The following is an 18,747-nucleotide window of genomic DNA, read 5'->3' as shown; positions in this document are numbered from 1 at the left end:
CCCCAAATGTGGGGGTGACAGCTTTGTGACAACTTATCTATCTTTTTTGTTCTATCACTTCTGCTGAAAATGCACTTGACATTGCCTTAGTAATTGTAATGAAAAAGAAAAGCAATGCTGCATAACTTGCACTATATATACTCATGATTTGTATGAAACGTACAGCCTAATCACTTTTATCGACCATAGTATTTCTTTTTTTTTTGCGTCAATTGAATGTTCCTTGCCCAAATAAAGATATTCCCAGCGATGGTGCTGAAAAATACGGCAGAACAATTTGAAATGTAATTTTTCACTATGGGAATGTCACTTTTCCTTGGTATTTGGCGTCGACTAATATTTGTAGTCAACTTTTTTTGGCCAGTGAGGGGTGTGAGTTGCAGGGTCAACTTATATGCAGTGATATACCGTATACATTGAGCGTTACCACCTTTGTAGGTTTTTTTAGGACGTGCGAAACTTCTGCGTACTTTGCGCACCCCCTCTTTGATAACTGAATTGGAGGAAAAAAATGTGTGCAATATATGCGAGTAAATACAGCATATAGGTATCCACTCCAGCAGGCATAGCTTTGCTACATGGCGAACTGCAAACCACAACTGTCGGCTGTGGCCTGACTACCTTTGCCAGTTTAAAATAGAAATTCCTACCAAAAAACAGTGAGCTATGCCCTCGCTGTTATCACAAGGGAGGATCTACAAGATAATGCCAATATTTTTGTGGCAGTTTCTGGCACTAGGCTATCCCTTTGAAGCATGTGAGAAAAGAAACTGGTAGGTATGTTTGATATAAAGGCAATGGCAGTTTCCATGCAACTAACATGTCCCGAGATAGTCGCGGCCGCGTTTGCGGTTTTCTGGAACGAATGTGCCCTATTTGAGGCATGCCTATTTGGACACATTCACTTAACAAACACTTTCAGAATACTACAGGTCCTGCTTTCAGCCCAGCTGCTCTGCACAATTGCTGTAGTGAATAGAATTTTCAATGTAGCCTTTGAAATGAACTTGTAGAAACATTAGAGAAGCCAACGGCCATAGAAACCAAGGGGCACAGGGTTTTTTTTTTAATTAATTTATTTATTTTGTGGTGTTGATCAATTTAGAATATTACTGAATATGTTACCGCTTAAAGCTAATTGATTAGAAAAGCAGAAAAAAAAATAACCACATGCCGCCGGTGGGATCCGAACCCACGACCTCCGAATTACGCGTCCGGTGCTCTACCGCTGAGCTACGGCGACGGCTGTCAAATCTTCTGCTTTCGGGGGTATTTATGTTTACATGTAACCTAACCTTGAGAGTGTTCATCAGCGCCACCCACGTTCATAAGCGGCGGACGTGGAACGTCCTGACTTACCGCAGGTGTGACGTAGAACGTCATCGAACGGAGAAGGTGGAAGCTGCGTGAGAACCCTCTTATGCTTCCTATGGCGTCAAAGCTGCCAGAACCGAGGCCCTCGCTAAGCAATTCAGCAAACAAGCGAAGGGGCATGAGGGGCTCGTTATAAATATAAGAGAAGCCAACAGCCACAGAAACCAAGGGGCACAGGGTTTTTTTTTAATTAATTTATTTATTTTCTGGTGTTGATCAATTTAGAATACTGAATATGTTATCGCTTAAAGCTAATTGATTAGAAAACATTAGTATTTACTAAAGTACTAGTGGAAGAGCATGCTATCGCAGCCACTTAAAAAAAAACGCATTTCATCACTCATGTCGTGTGTCTCTGTTCTCACAAGATTGCTCTTTTGTGTGCTTTAATGAATCCTTTTGCAATTCATTAATTGCACTAATGGCATAAAATTGTAGGAGCAGGGAAAACAGAGCGGTACTCGGCATTTGAACTTATTGTTACAGAGGTCTGTTAGAACTCTGGGTTCTCCGAGAGTTTTCTGAGAACTTCGTTATCCAGTGTTAATGTTTGCCAATAGCAGTGACGGTGGTTGCTGTTAACCTCATTATCGTTGCATCAGCTTTCACGGGTGATGTCACCGATTACACGCCTATTGTGGCACGGCACTTAGAGCAGCCGCTATACCACGGATATCTGAGACATCTGTGATTCCACTGTGTGTGCAGGTCGATTGCTTCTCGTACGGCATGTTCATGTACGAGCTGCTGACACTGCGACTGCCCTTCGAAGGCCAGGATTGTGTAAAGGACCACATCCTGGATGGAGGACGACCTGTGCTTACACGCAGGGTATGTGTTTCACACCATCTTCTGAAAATGATCCAGAGTAGCACCTCTCGTAAAATCTACCATATGGCTTAGAAATAATGAGGCACCTTTGATCAGACGGTCGTCTTAACTGAAGTGCAAAAAAGACGTGGGCGGGCTAGATGTGTTCAAACATATGTTACAAGAAAACAGTGAGTAGAATGGCAGGCCTTGCAGTGAGAGAAAAGTTGTAAATGGAACATGCATGCATGAAGTGAGCTGAAAACTGAGAACTTCGAACAAGCTCACGTTGGCCAACTTGAAAATGGCATTTGTCTGGTTTTCGTTTTTCACCGTCTTCTATTTTTTTTTCTTACTGTCTCCCACGACTGCTCTTAGTGTGGCAGGCAATGCTTGCAGTGCTGATATCCGGCCATCTCTGCGCCGCATCAATGCGTGTAGCGTTGCCGCGTCACTTGAAAATGCGGTCCCAGAGTCTTTATCACTAAGCCAACGAGCGGGTGCACTCTATGCCGACATGCCTTTAAGTCTGTCGGAGGCAACGCATGGCATGTGACGTGCGTGCCATGCCTCATGTCTCTGCGCCGACATAGGCACAAAGCTGTCCCGCCTCTTCCACACCAGCAAAAAGGCTTTTTCCCCAAGATAGTGCACTCCCTCAAGAAGGCTTCCGCGTAGTTTTGCGTGAAGGTGTGCTTTCTAGCGTAGAAATATTTTATCATTATAATTTTTCTTTCCTTGACAGTGCCGTGGGTAATGTTGCCCATGGGTAATGTTGCACGGGGTAGCCGTGCTTTGTGGTTGCCGCAAAAGTTTGTCTTAAAGGTGCAGTGAAGAGGAGTCTGAACTTGTCTTTTTGCTGCGGCAACTCAATCCACACGTTCCCAGCATTCTTAGAAACTTCGATTTATTGCCCTGTGCGGCCGATTTCCTTAATTAAATCGAATTAACGTCCGGCTCCCGCCTTTTATTTTTTTTAATTCTCCCCGTACGGTGGGCGGAGTCGACCAAGCGTGGAGTGCCTTTCACCCAGTTTTGTGGCGGCTTGCCACTCTGCCATCGGCGGAGTAATACGTAGTAATCCGTAGTAGCAAATAGTCCGCGCGTATTTTTATTTCTGCGGACTTATTTTGCGGCTATATTATCTTCGAATGAAACTATTTATTCACAGAAACCTAAAAACCAAAATAAAGTAAAAGCAAAGCCTCCACGGAGCTGGCTGAAAGGCACTCCACGCGTTGGTCGACTCCGCCCTTTGTACGGGGAGAATTAAAAAAATAAAGGCGGGAGCCGGACATTAATTCGATTTAATTAGGGAAATCGGCCACACAGGGCAATAAGTCGAAGTTTCTAAGGATGCTGGGAGCGTGTAGATCGAGTTCCCGCGCGAAAAAGACGAGTTCAGATTCCTCTTCACTGCACCTTTAACCGAAGGACACGCAGTACAGTTTGTCTTAAACAATTTTTTTTTTTTTTTTACTTTGAGTCCTTTGGTAAGTTAACCAAATGGTCTCACTTTGTTCATCTTATCCAAGAATTCGTCTAAACTGAGTTCGTCTTAACGGGAGTCTGCTGATATGACATGTTGTGGTGTTCTCTTTGTTGCTACGCTCAGAGTGCTGCATAGCCTGCCACAACTGCTGCACTAAACTGCTCATTTCAAGGTCTCTAACTTTTTGGTTCCTCTTTGTACGCCATTCGCTTGCCTCTTTTTCTCGAATGCTGTCACACTTGCTAGCATGCTGCTGCCCTCGACCAAGCATGTCTACTCATGTCTGGCGACCATCTGGTGAACAGGGACTGGTTGTCAGCTGGTCTGTATAGAAAGTTCTGCGATGAATATCTCTGGCAGATGTGTGAGTTTTGTCACACTCTCCATGGTGAAATGAATTTTTCCCAGTACATTTATGATCACATACTGTAATACCCGTGCCACACGGACAGATTTAATGCCATTAAGTGCTTACTGCCGTAAGTTTCAATGGCATTCGTGCAGTGCCACACGCATAAATTTAATGGCATTAGCCTTACTGCCATTCGTGACCTACTGAGTTCGCCACAACTCATTCGCCCGTGCAATGCGTACTCTCGTTCCCATTCCACAGTCAGAAAAGCGTGCAGCTTTGTGAGTAACAACTTCCTAACCAGTAGGAAATGGTTAATTCTTAACTTTCAGTCAGATGAGGCATCTTTACCGGATTTTCGATGCGAAGAACGCCATTTTAACCAGCCTTATTGACAGGTACTCTCGACTTATGTGCTGACATGCGAGTTTATGGCTACTTTTTCGACTTGTAAAGCAGGAACAGCCGTATTTTGTGGAAAAACGTTTTTACATTACATCTGAACCACATTCTCGATATATTGTGCTCATTGGGAATGTTTATATTCAGATGAAACTTTTGACTACCTTGCAAGCGTTATCGTCATCGTCCCTTTCGATAATGGCATTAAATGTGGACCTGTAGCACCAACTCCGAAAATAATGACATTAGCAATCTTAAGGCCTTAAGCATTTACTGCCATTTCTTGTGCGCGTGTGGCAGGGGTGTAAGCCTAGCTTTTGCGTACTAATGACCACCAAAGTTTGCACCAAGTGCATAGACCCCCAAGGATCTGTGACTGCCTGACTGCAGGAGGCATTGAGCTACCCGGGCTACCTGCTAGACCTCATGGTGTGTTGCTGGGCTCAGCAGCCACGCGACCGACCCTCGGCAAGCCAGCTGGTGTCTATTGTCAGCGCTGCCGAGTTTGGACAACTCTTGGACGTTGTCTCCCTGCCAGGGCCGCAGCCCCTACTGGCAGCTGTCTCAGTTGCGACTGGCACGGAAGGTCAGTGATTTCTTTAACCGTGGGGAAGCAGCTTTCATTTTTTTATTATTTCTTGATATATTTACGTGAAATTTTTTAAGCATATTAGAAATAAATTTACAACTATTCACAAAATTCAACTGCTGTATCGCTAGAAAATTGTTTTCTAATATATATTTTTTTCTCTAAATGTTCTGAATAGGCTGCAGGGTTTAGAAAACGTGGCAGAAGGATGGTTCAACATTCATTGCATTCCTACTGGTGTGCTGCACGTCAAGACGTTCTCATATCTTTTTTTTTTTTTTTTGCAAAGCACAAATTTTGATATTGAATTTTTACGATGCAGTGTTTGTTGACATATACAGAGTGTGGGGTTTAAAATGGGGGAGATAAATACGTTCTCCCCGTTTAACCGCGGTTGAGCCAGTTCAAAACCGCGGAGACCCCACCCCGTGATCGCGTACGCTACTGAGCGCACGCCGACCACGGCGGGCCTTGCTCTGCGGGAACAAAGGAACGACACACTGGCTGACACAAACAAGGCATTTATTGCTATAGCAACAATAACGCCAGCTAGCAACAAAATACACTGAGGAATCTAGGATGTCCGACTCACCAGCACGGCTACGAGCGAACGTCCGCCCACGGTAGGGCAAAGGGAACTCCGAGGTCGAGCGGGACGGGCTCGGCGGGAGTAAGTTCCGACCGAGGGGCGCCCGTCAACGAAGAGCGAAGCTGCGAGCGAAACGTCTGCTCGCTTCCCGATCCCAGAGAGAAGAGACCCCGTAGCTCCCCGCGAGCGCGCAGCAAAACGCCATCCGTGGCGCTGGTGTCGCTGCGACGCGAGCGCCCTCCCCTGTTAGTGGAAAGCCACCGAACCGAGAACCGAGAGGAGTGCTTTGCGGAGGAGCTAACCACAGGGAAACTAGCGCGTTGAGGGAAAGCGAACGCAGGGGACGAAAGCGTCCCCACATCCCCCCAACCTTAAATAGACCCCCGCGCCTGCAAGTTATATGCTATGGAGGAGTCTCCTGGTCTTCACGCACTTGAGGCAGGTCTTGCAGCGGAGGTCACGCCGACAGCGTGCACGCAGTCTTCCGCGGTATTCCGAAGGCGGCGTGAAGGTCTCCGCTGGTACGGCTCGCATGGCCCGCGGGCTATGTGCCCGCAGGCCCGCGAAGAGGAGGGCCGGTTGACCACTGCAGGCCAAGATTCCGCAGTAGTCGCCAGGGCAACAGCAGCCAGGGGTGGCTGCTGTCTGGTCTCGCCACGGCTGCCCCGTTCGGATGCGGCGAACAGGATACAAGCCGCTCCGTCGCAGCAGGCGGCAGCGAGACGATGTGCACAGGACAGCAAGCCGGAGTGGCTCCAGATCTGTAAAATTGCCAAAACACACTCCGCATGCCTTTAACGTAGGTCACGGGAGGGGAAACGGCGTACACAAGGGCCACGTGGCTCAATGCTCAACTCGCTAGCAAAACGTGTCGGGCGGCTGTGCAACGCAAAGTTCGAGTGAACAAAGCCCTTTCTTGAGTTGAACGAGAATGCTCGGTTCATGCGAGGTTAAAAAAACGGGTGGGCCAGCAAAGTGCGCCCCCTCTCAATACCACGGTCCGGTGGTCGTGTCACTTTTGACAAGGTGCAGGCAGCTATGAATAGCCTTAGGCCTCACTACCACTGTGAAGGTCGACGACCCCCAACAAAAGAAAGACCCGAAACGGGTTTCGTGCGCGCAGCCGCGAGGAGACATCAGCGTTGTGGGGTGGTCCTCCCCGCTCACTGCACGAAGCAGCTGCTGAGTGATCGGCGCCCACCGTATCGGACGGTGTCGGAACGCCCGGTGCCGAGCTGCAATACCAGCGAGCTCGTTACGGCACCCGTGGCCCCAGGCCACCCGGCTCCCGGAGCCGCGACTCCCAGAGTCGAAAAAGAGACAGCGAGAAAATATGTACAGAAAACTCGGACCACCCACGCGGCTTCCGTACTCACTCGCTTCGGGCTCGGCAACTCCGCGGGCGCTAGGCCTCGCGCTCCCTCGATGCGGACCAAGTGGCTCTTGAAGCAACTCCAGGAAGAAAACTTGACAAAAAAAACATGCTGAGCATGTCGAAAAGTTCAAACATGCTGCAGCGCAATACACCTCGCACTCAAGAAAGCATGCCGCAGGTCCTAGCGATCAAAATTCACTCTAGGCCTAGCACTTGTCAAGTCCGGACAAAGAGCGTTCCTCGAACCGAACAGACTGTCGTCCAATGTTCCAAGAGCAGGCCCCACGTTGGGCGCCAGATGTGGGGTTTAAAATGGGGGAGATAAATACGTTCTCCCCGTTTAACCGCGGCTGAGCCAGTTCAAAACCGCGGAGACCCCACCCCGTGATCGCGTACGCTACTGAGCGCACGCCGACCACGGCGGGCCTTGCTCTGCGGGAACAAAGGAACGACACACTGGCTGACACAAACAAGGCATTTATTGCTATAGCAACAATAACGCCAGCTAGCAACAAAATACACTGAGGAATCTAGGATGTCCGACTCACCAGCACGGCTACGAGCGAACGTCCGCCCACGGTAGGGCAAAGGGAACTCCGAGGTCGAGCGGGACGGGCTCGGCGGGAGTAAGTTCCGACCGAGGGGCGCCCATCGACGAAGAGCGAAGCTGCGAGCGAAACGTCTGCTCGCTTCCCGATCCCAGAGAGAAGAGACCCCGTAGCTCCCCGCGAGCGCGCAGCAAAACGCCATCCGTGGCGCTGGTGTCGCTGCGACGCGAGCGCCCTCCCCTGTTAGTGGAAAGTCACCGAACCGAGAACCGAGAGGAGTGCTTTGCGGAGGAGCTAACCACAGGGAAACTAGCGCGTTGAGGGAAAGCGAACGCAGGGGACGAAAGCGTCCCCACATCAGTGAGAAGAAAATTTCAGACAAGAAATTTAAAATTCGCAAATTTGAAAAACAAAGAATGTCTTGGTATGCACTACAGTCCTAGGAGTGTAGTAAAACAAATGTGGTCAAAATGGATACAACAGTTGTGAAAAAATATGCTCTGCAAGGTGAGTATCTAGGCAGAAAACCTTAATAGAGAGAAACTCCCATTATTAGAGCATTTCCCTGCAATGCCCAGCCACCACGGTTCACAAAATTTTTTTTAGTGCTTTCCAGTCGATTTCAGCAATGATACTTCGGGACAGCCTATTAGGCACACAAATGGATGGAACAATTTTCGAAAAATCTATTTTTTGGCTGTTTTTGATAAATTTTTGGTATTTTTGGCCTCTATTGATAGATGATCATACTTTAATGATTAAGGGGCTACTTCACTGGAGGAAACAAAGCTTTTGTAGGCTAGAGAAGGCCAAACATTGAATTACAGACGTTGCCATCTTTGACCATTTTCACAGGCAAACTGCATTAATGTTCAGTCTCCCTTTTCACACAGATCTCTAAGACTAGGCTACGCCACCATTCACTTCCAGATAGCAGTCATGGTGTCATTTCCGGTATCAATGTCACCAGTTTTAATTGTGTGTGCGCGCGCGCGGGCAAGCGGGCGGGCGGGCGGGCGGGCGGGCGGGCGGGCGGGCGGGCGGGCGGAGGTGAAATGTCCTATTTTGGAATCCAATTGTCTCACCAATAAATATATTTTTTGCTGCTAAACAAACATCAGCATAAGCACAAAGAGCCAAACAATAAAGTTTTGATAAGAGCAAAAACTGGATGGCGTTTTCGTCAGTGTCCTTTTAATGCTGCATACCTCTGTTTTACCTTGATAGTGGCACCTAGTAGCAGGCAGCAGGAACTTAATGATTGTGGATAATAAAATAATTACAGGTGCCCTGAAATTTCTTATTAATTCTATTTTCCATGCCACTCAGCTGGTTTCTGAATGCGCAAGTTATACTTCTACAGTGCATGCTACCTGGAATCATTTGGTCGTTTCTCCATGCCTTTTACAGAGGAGCCCTCGTCCGAGCTGTGGCTAGGCCGCACAGATGGCCAGGTGAACCTGCTGACCTGCGACACCAGTCACTGGCAGGAGCTGAAGGTGGGAAGTCTGGCCACTCCACACGCTGACGTGTAGGATGGAGTGTGCATTAGAAATTTCTCGCCATCACTGGCCCAAAAACAGTGCACTTTGCAGCATTATTTTTCAAAAGTGAGCCACTTGCTTCTTTCCTGCGATGGCCGTACAACTCTGTTTGATAGCTGCACCCGTGGCGTTAAACATCGGACTAATCTGTTAGCCACGGCTGAGAGTACTGTGCTCTGGTTAGCTCCATCATCACTCAACATGCCAGCTTGGTTGAGGCTACACTGGGTGACTTTTATGTGAACGTCCAGCAGTTTTGGGCCCGTGGAAATGTAGTTGGTAGTTCCTGTGATACATGCAGTGAGCAGGCTGATTGTTTTTCTTGCCAGGTGCTGTCTGTGCCCTGCGTCACCTGTCTCTGTGTTGTGAACAACTCTGTCTGGGTGGGCGATTCCCAGGCAACTGTGCACATCTACAGGTGGGTCACTGTTCCTTCTTCCTGTTCAAGACAGCTGAACCATTTAACGGCTGCACTGACACATTATTTGTCCATGAGATTCCGGGGATGGATTTTTTTTTCCATAGAGGATGTACTCAAGGGGTGGGGAGAGGGTACATTGAGGGGGAGGCCACACACATAAGGCCATTATAGACATACCTGCCATAGATTTCACCTAAGGGCAGCAGTCAGCAAATTTTTTGCTTAACCTGCCAACACTGTAAAGCCTTGTTCACTAGGTAGCACTGTTGATGTACAGCATGGGAAAATAGGGAATAAGAAAGAAGGGAGGAGGGGATGGAGGAGGCTTTGCCCTTGATCAGGAAAATAATGAAAGTGCAACAGAACAAAGTTTTTTTTTTTTTTCTATAGAGAAAAATTGTATGTAGGGGTGCCTTACCTCTCTCCTTGAGATTTGCTTATGGATTCCATCACTGTATTATCATAGAATGTCCATATAAAAAATGTTGCCAGACTTTAAATGATTGGCGCTTGCAGCAATTGGTGGTGTGATGATGCAATTTCGGAGCCCCTTTTTTGCAGCCAGGAGGACCATCAGGAGCAGTCCACCTTTAGTCCACTGGAGGAAGGAGAGGAGGAAGTGGCGATCCGAGCCATGCAGCACGTGCCACAGGCGGGGCGAGTCGCATTGACGGCAGGTGCTCGGCTGTGGCTCTGTGATGAGACCAGCCAGAGTCTGCAGGAGCTAGACATGCAGACAGCACCACACTGTCTCTGCGTCACCTGCCCGGACGACAGGTATGCAGCAAGTGTTCTTTCGTGGTGCATTGTCTGCTCCTGCAAGTACAGTTTTGAGTTGTCTTATATTGCTTGATTTTGTTGCTGAAAGGCCGTTCTAGATACATGTACATTACTCAGCGCTTTCTCAAATGGAACTGATGCATTGCTGAAGGTCTTATCCCTTCTTAATTATAATTATTTAGTATCATGATTGATAACACTGTTATGTACTGTTGCTTAAAGAGCATCGGAAACGAAAATTTATCTTGTTTTTGCTTGTTACAATAAAAATTCCATTGTCTCAAGAGGTCATAATGTCAGTTTTCGGAAGAATGCATAGTTCTTTCTGGTTAGCCTTTTCCGCTGAGTGTCTTTAGCTTTGAATTCTAACTTCTGAAAGACAGGCGCTGAATGTGATGCTGATGCCAGTAGTGGTAATTTTATGTTAATTGCGTGGTCTTAAAAAATGGAAACATCTGATTGTGCGTTTTTTATTGTTTTTTTAATGCCACATAGCAAGCACTATTGTGTGTCATGTTCACCACAGAAACTGATTCTGTAAATTTTGTCGGTTTGTGTGCTTTTTTTTTTTTAGTGTTGCACTGTTATCAGTTGCATGAGGATGGGCCTTTCAGAAACCATAACCATAATGCATAATAATAAGTCTTATATTGAATATACTAGGATAATGACCACTTTTTCCAAAATAAAGATATATGAAAATTTTAGGGGTCCATTTATTGTGTGGGGCAACTTATTGGCAAAAATTTATATTTCGCCGACAAAAATAGTGGCTACATTCGTCCTTCAGATTCAGAGTAATGCATGTTTGTGGTCTCTGCATTACAATTCCTGATAAGCCTATAAGAAAGCAGTATCCAGAGAATGAGTGTGTGCAAGGGTGTGCAAAGGCACTCGTAGGTGACGCTGCCATTTCCGGTATCGAAAGGAGTTGGGAGGAAGTGGGTGCTTAGGAACATAGGAGCAACTGGCAGAACTGATAGTGCACATCATAAAGTATTTGAAAGAAAATGCTGCAGAACTAATGGTGCTCGCACACCTTGGTCAATGGCATTTCAGAATGTCAACACTGTTGTTTAGTGCTATGTTCATCTGCAGAAAATTCGCACCGGCATTCCAGAATGCAACACTGTTGTTTAGTGCTATGTTCATCTGCAGAAAATTCGCACCGGCATTCCAGAATGCAACACTGTTGTTTAGTGCTATGTTCATCTGCAGAAAATTCGCACCGGCATTCCAGAATGCAACACTGTTGTTTAGTGCTATGTTCATCTGCAGAAAATTCGCACCGGCATTCCAGAATGCAACACTGTTGTTTAGTGCTATGTTCATCTGCAGAAAATTCGCACCGGCATTCCAGAATGCAACACTGTTGTTTAGTGCTATGTTCATCTGCAGAAAATTCGCACCGGCATTCCAGAATGCAACACTGTTGTTTAGTGCTATGTTCATCTGCAGAAAATTCGCACCGGCATTCCAGAATGCAACACTGTTGTTTAGTGCTATGTTCATCTGCAGAAAATTCGCACCGGCATTCCAGAATGCAACACTGTTGTTTAGTGCTATGTTCATCTGCAGAAAATTCGCACCGGCATTCCAGAATGCAACACTGTTGTTTAGTGCTATGTTCATCTGCAGAAAATTCGCACCGGCATTCCAGAATGCAACACTGTTGTTTAGTGCTATGTTCATCTGCAGAAAATTCGCACCGGCATTCCAGAATGCAACACTGTTGTTTAGTGCTATGTTCATCTGCAGAAAATTCGCACCGGCATTCCAGAATGCAACACTGTTGTTTAGTGCTATGTTCATCTGCAGAAAATTCGCACCGGCATTCCAGAATGCAACACTGTTGTTTAGTGCTATGTTCATCTGAAGAAAATTCGCACCGGCATTCCAGAATGCAACACTGTTGTTTAGTGCTATGTTCATCTGCAGAAAATTCGCACCGGCATTCCAGAATGCAACACTGTTGTTTAGTGCTATGTTCATCTGCAGAAAATTCGCACCGGCATTCCAGAATGTAACACTGTTGTTTAGTGCTATGTTCATCTGCAGAAAATTCGGTGTGTCTAACTTTCTAAGCGCGAGAGGTGTCCCTTCAGTTGTCAGCATCAGCTCAGTGCGCCCATGGTTGTGCTCTGTTCAGGGGCATGACAGAGCTCTGGTGTGGTGGACTGGATGGTGCGCTGACCATTTACCTGCTGCCGGAGAGTGGGCCCATCTCCGGCCGAGAGGTGCTGGAACACCCGGACAGCGGCACAGTCTCACAGCTTTGCGGCCAGAACAACACTGCGTGGTCCTACCTGTACCCCGGTTCGTGCACATTTCATTGCTCATTTTCTGTCACCTCCTCTCCTCATATTGGAATGGGGACGCCAAATTTTTGTTGCGTCTTCTTTCACCAGGGTGGAAATTTGGGCAAGTTGGTAGTATTGATCCATAACATAAGAGTAGCGCAAAACCAGGACGACGGACAAAAGGGGAGAGAACACACACCAACAACACAGGCACTAACTTCCGACTGACGAAGAAAGCCAAAACCAACTAAGTGAACGGAACCTGAGCAAAAGTAGTGCATGTGCTTACCTAAGAGAAAAAAATTGGAAAAAGGGGCGATAAAAAATGCGATAAAAAATGGGAGATCACGGATGTTTCGAACCCAAGAAGGCCAGCTCTCGTTTAGACAAGGAAATGGACGGAGTACTAACGCAGTTATCTCGTAAGGCAGCAATCTGTGCAGCTTCCACAATTTTGCGAGTTAGCTTATCTCTACTCTTAGCAACGACTGAGCATTTGCCCAAGAAAGGCACGCACTTGCAATCTTTGCAGTGCAAAGCTAGATTGCTGCCGGTATAAGTCTTCATGTTGTTATTGTGCTCACCTATCGTTCAGGCACCTACCGATTGCCCAATATACTGCTTGCCACAGGAGAGCGGAATATTGTACACAATGCCCTCAGTACATTTAACAAATCTTTTCCTGTGGCGGATGGTACACTGTTGCTTTTGGGAGCTATGTGCGGAGGGCACGGACCTTTTGCATAACACACTGAGCCTCTCTGGAGCTGAAAACACCACGCGAACGTTTGCCTTTGAAAGCCTTTAATGGCTCATACTGTCGTGACCAAGACGTGTTAGCAAATTTGTCTCGCGCACAATCTCAAGAAAATAAGAAAAAATGCAAACGTTCTTTTCCTGCCGGCTCTTGGTGCAGCCTAGTGAGAGAGATAGACTGAACTAAAATGGTGAACCAGCGATTGCGTCACAGATGATGTCATCTTTATTTGAACAGAGCAGCAGGTTAATTGAACATGCCACCAGACTGTGTGCAATGATGCGGATCAGCATTTCATGTGTCTCGGGTGCTGTCATTCAGAGCTGCTTACAGCTCACCTTTACTAACAGCATCGCAGGTTGTTATGCAGAGATAGAAGGCAAAAGTTTGCTGAAGAATTATCAGTGCGCCGGCCCCTTTTTGCTAACTGTGATGTAATGGGCTTGGTTGCTTGTTTGGTATTACCATGGTGCAGCTTGGTTGCTAGTATTAACAAGTGTGCTGACATTATGACAATGTACTGATGATACTCTTCTGCTCGATGCCTTACCACTGTGATGGAGTTATCTCACGGTGCTACAAACCAGTACTAAGGCACTGTGCATTTTCTTGCATGAATGATGTGGTGTGTAATGAAGCATCCAGCTTGGTGCCTCCCTACAACAAATATCATTTTCAACGTCTCGTTTCGTCTGCCAAGTATGATCAAGCAGAGCACATCTGAAGATTATCGTAGTTATCGGCTTGCATATTGCAAAGAGCAAAGACCTTCTGTTGCGAAGCATGCGTCTCCTCATTCTTGAACTCGGCATTCTGAGTTAAGGCTACACTGATCCAGCTGTTTTAGACCTACAGTGATTGCTTGCAGCCTTTATTTATATCCTGCTATCACCACCGGCTTGAAGTTAAATTGAGGAACGTGCAGCAAGCTGTGGAAAGTAGCAACACTAGAGGACAGGAAGAGAGCAGCGTGGGTTAGGGAAAAAACACGATGTATAGTGAAGAAATGGACGTACAGATAATGAATGGTCTTCTAAATTAGCTTAGTTTGGTTTATTGGGGTTTAACGTCGCAAAGCGACTCAGGCTATGAGGGAGGCCGTAGTGAAGGGCTCCGGAAATTTCAACCACCTAGGGTTTTTTAACGTGCACTGACATCGCACAGTGCACGGGCTTCTAGAATTTCACCCCCATCAAAATTCGGCCACCGCGGCCGAGATCGAACCCGCATCTTTTGGGTCAGCAGCCGAGCACCGTAACCACTGAGCCATCGGAGCGGCCTGGTCTTTTAAGATGTAGGAGACGACAGCATAGAGTCATACAACTCAATAAGATCAGGAAATTTGCTGGGGCCACGTTGCTAGACCTTTCACTGGACAGGGGTAGGTGGAAGACGCCTTTGTCCTGCACTAGACTTGGGCACGGTGGTGATGATGATGATGACGACCGCCCCTGCTGCAGGTTGTGTGGTGTACCAGTGGGAGTGCAGCTCGCGCAGCCTGCTGCACCGACTGGACTGCTCCAAGCTTGCACCCTGCTCCGAGAGCCTGCTGTCCATGAGCATCGAGGAGCACCTGAGCCGTGGCCGGTGCCAGGTGACAGCCCTGGCGTATGCGAGTGGCGCCCTCTACGTGGGCACCGCGTGGGGCTGCCTGGTGGTGGCCGAGGCAACCGCCCTGAGGCCACTGACCGTCTTCCGCCCCTTCGAGGAGCCAGTGGATGCCGTGCTGCCACTGGGCGAGCGTGTGGCTGCCCTTGGAAGGGGCTACCGCAGCCTGCTGGCACGCTTCCTGCCCTGTGCCATGGCGGGAGAGGCCAGCCAGCTGTGCGCCCTGCTGTGGCGCACAGACGGCTGGGTGTTGCCGTAGGGCCACCGTTCATGGCAATGCAGTGCTACACTGCTAGGTTCTTCATTGTCTGCACTTGCTGAACTACTTAGGAAAAGTTGCAGTCTGCTGCGATGCGCAACATAGCTGGACTCTGTTGTGTAGGTATTGTGTAGCTTGGTTTTTATTTATTTATTTTTTAGGCGGCTAAGACTCACCTGCATTTCGGGGAGAGGAAGTGATGCAAAGGGGAAAGTGCGCTGTTTATGTGTTGGGCCAACCACATCTTTGAACGAAGGTCTCGACGTGGTAGCTCTTCGCCCCGGGTTGGAAGACTCGCTCGACGAACGCGCAGTTGTGACACTGGACTGCTAAGAAATCGGGTTCTGGCTTGCATGCCGCTGACTGAACGGTTAGCATTCCACCCTTCTTTGACCCGCTGGTGCAGAGCCAAGCTGCAGTGTGGGCTTCGTACAGCTGCAGCAGCCGAGACTACAGTTCCAGATCTCCGTTGCACAAATGTGTCCTGGAAAGAACGTGCACTTGTCGAACATGTCTCTGCTTCTCGTCCTGCTAAGCCTCGCACGCCCGGCATTGCCACGAGTCAATGACAGCAGGAGGACAAGGCAGGTGTTCAAGCAACGATGGAAAAGCAAGCTCCAGGAAAGTCCAGTGCCTTTTGGGCACATGTACAGCTGCTGTGTTCTGTTTGTCACGCCGCTACCGGTGTATTAGTTTTCCGTTGATTTGAGGTGGTCACTGCTGCTGAAAAGAGACACAAGTTGCACCAACTTCTTTGTGCTGCTAACAGACAATGTACTGGAATTTCAGCTACCGGTATATGTATCAGAGCTTCCTCTTGATTTTTTTTTTTTTTGCTTATTCCAGTGCAGCTTTTTATCCACATGACCACAATGTGCGCATTGCTATACAAAGGGTTGTACAACGCGATTTTAATACGCTGGCTCAAAGCGAGCTCAGTGGGGCATTTATTTATTGTGCAGCTATTTACCTATGTAGCCTGTTTAGTTACGCAGGTTAGATAAGCATCTAATCCTACAGGCTCGGTGCCATTTGGCCACCATATCTAAGTGTTCCTTCATCAGGAACTGACAGCCTAAATGTTAACGTGTATGTGTGGAATGAAGTCGATTCCAGGAAAAGGTGAACGTAGCAGGGGATGGCAGAGTCGGGTGGGTGTATGATATTAGCAAGTTTGCAGGCATATGTTAGCCGCTGCTGACACAGAACAGGGTTAATTGGAGGTCAGTGTGATGGTCCTTTGCCCTTGTAAATGTAAATCTGGCTAATAATGGTCACGTGTTGTACCAGTCTTTACCTGTGAATGCATCTCACAGCCAAAGTCAAAAAGAGCACCTTTTTGGAACAGGAATGACATGTCAGCCAGCATAGTACCGAATAATCTCGTGTAAGGGCCGCACCTGTATATGGGCCGCAGCCTGTTTTGGCCTAGATAATTTAAAGGAAATATGGTTATAAGCTTCTTTTTTTTTAATTCGTGTATGGGCCGCACCTTCAAAATTCACACCCGAATTTTCCAAAAAAGTGCGGCCTTTACACCAGTTTATAGAATTATCTAGCCCCTTTTTGTTGCATTCAGATTCTAAGCTCAAAGTTGGTTTGATTTTATAGCATCCCGAAGCAGCTCAAGCTGTGAAAGATGCCACATAGGAGGGCTCCGAGTAATTGCGACCATGTAGGGTTCTTTGGCGTGTTCTGACATCGCACAGTAAACGGGCCTCTAGCATTTCGCCTCCATCGAAATATGACTGCTGCGGCCAGGATTGAACCCGCATCTTTTGGGTCAGCAGCCAAGCACCATAACCACTGAAACATCAAAGGCTTTAAGCTCAGAGTTACTGGCTGCATATAGGTAACGGCATAAGTCCCAGCCATGGTGACTGCATTTCAGTGAAGGCAAAATTTTAAAAAATGCTCATGTGCTGTGTGTTGTCGGCACATGTTAAAGAACCCGAGGTGGTTTAAATCAATCTGGAGCACTCCACTACGGCATCCCTCACACCCATGTGTCGCTTCGGGACGTTAAGCCCTACAGTTTACAATGTACAATTTGTAACAACTTGAGAGGGACTGGTTTATGGAACATGATGAAAGCAGGATTCCGATTACGATTATTGTGTGCAGGGCACCCAGAGGGTATCGGGCGTCATTGAATGTTTCGAGTACCACTATGTCTGATGCATGATGGTCTGTGTCTGCTCATTTTGCACTTTTGTGTTTGTGAAGTTTTACGCTGATCTTTGCTCTTGGCTAAATATTTCCTCTGTCAAGGTCACCACACTACCTAAACAGCCAGCATGGTTTTGTCAAAATACTTTCATGATTTGTCAAGAGTGGGCATGTGGAGGTCGTCGTTAATGTGATGCTAAAATGGAAGCTTGGCTCAGCCATCAGTCCCTTGTCCAGGTAGCAACATAATGTAGTGCAGTACTGGTCTTGCTGGCTCATACATCAGGAAGCAAGGGACAAAGATGCAGACAAGACGACGAGATGGGTGCCAACTTTCTATGCTTGTTAGCACCCTTTCTATCTTCTCTGTATCTCTGTCTGTGGCTGCCTTTTGCTTTAGTGGCACCCCTGCCACTCTAGTTTCATAACAGCAATCCACAGCTGCGCGGTAATCGTTGCATATAAAAGTTATGGATCTTGTATCACCGCCTCGCAAATGGTTCTCAAGACATTTGGCGTGGCAGGATGTCTTTCAGGGAGTCCGAGTATGCTGTGATCGTGGCAGTCTTTGCCTAGAACAAATCAATTTGTGCTCTATTTGTTTTTTTCTTCATGTGACGTTACTCATCTGCTCACAAACGTTGCCCACAACCAGAACAAAACAACATGGACACTTCACAAAGTTCTACTCTGACTGTGATGGCTCGAGCGAGTGGCCTAACTGGACTGTGGTACGAATTAAAGAGGCTCTGAAACACCTTTTCAGCAGCAAAAGTAAATGCACCTAGAAATGCCGGAACCGCAGGCCTCTTTGACGAAGTTCTACTGTACTACATGCTGTTAAGGAGGAGTCGCAGATAACTTCTCTTTATCTTGGAAAAACAGCCCGAAGGCAAAGGTGCAGCTAAATAGGCACAGAACAGGCACCAGCTTGTCTTGGAAATTGTTTTCCTGATGTTGCAATACCAACTTGCCCAATATGCACATTGCTATTCTTCTGTTCACTTAGGCAAAGTGCTGAATCACTCTGGAGGGCTTTCCAACATGTTTGGTTTTGCATCTGCGAATTACTACATCACTGGAGAACCCGCTAGATGGACACACAGAAGGCTTGACAAGCACTATACAAAGTAAGAAGAGAATGCATGGCACATGGGAAAGGCAGAAAAAATAATAAAGTACGCATACACATCAGATATTTGTGGTTGGTAGCCTAGTGCCATCCAGTGCTGTGAAAAGGAACATTTGTGGTTGGTTGGTTCATGGGGTTTAACGTCCCAAAGCGACTAAGGCTATGAGAGACGACGTAGTGAAGGGCTCCGGAAATTACGGCGTCTCTCATAGCCTTAGTCGCTTTGGGACGTTAAACCCCATGAAC

General features: G+C 47.3%; 1 protein-coding gene across 4 annotated transcripts in view; it reads left to right on the top strand.

Annotated features, from left to right (window-relative positions):
- The window catches only part of Lrrk (Leucine-rich repeat kinase), a 72,408-nt gene that overhangs the window by 51,929 nt on the left and 1,732 nt on the right, over positions 1-18,747 (top strand). For all 4 annotated transcript variants that reach the window (XM_089572137.1, XM_089572138.1, XM_089572140.1 and 1 more), the window contains 7 exons: positions 2,083-2,205; positions 4,821-5,016; positions 8,942-9,030; positions 9,405-9,493; positions 10,058-10,273; positions 12,426-12,592; positions 14,794-18,619. In XM_089572137.1, the coding sequence (XP_089428263.1) occupies positions 2,083-2,205; positions 4,821-5,016; positions 8,942-9,030; positions 9,405-9,493; positions 10,058-10,273; positions 12,426-12,592; positions 14,794-15,200 (1,287 nt within the window). In that variant the 3' untranslated portion in view covers positions 15,201-18,619. The remainder of the gene's footprint in view (positions 1-2,082; positions 2,206-4,820; positions 5,017-8,941; positions 9,031-9,404; positions 9,494-10,057; positions 10,274-12,425; positions 12,593-14,793; positions 18,620-18,747) is intronic.

The sequence above is a fragment of the Amblyomma mixtum genome, chromosome 2 (genome assembly GCF_055824585.1).
Source record: "Amblyomma mixtum isolate Tamu chromosome 2, ASM5582458v1, whole genome shotgun sequence".
NCBI lineage: Eukaryota > Metazoa > Arthropoda > Arachnida > Ixodida > Ixodidae > Amblyomma > Amblyomma mixtum.
The sequence above is the reverse complement of the archived record's forward strand: the minus strand, read 5'-3'. Positions and strand labels throughout refer to the sequence as shown.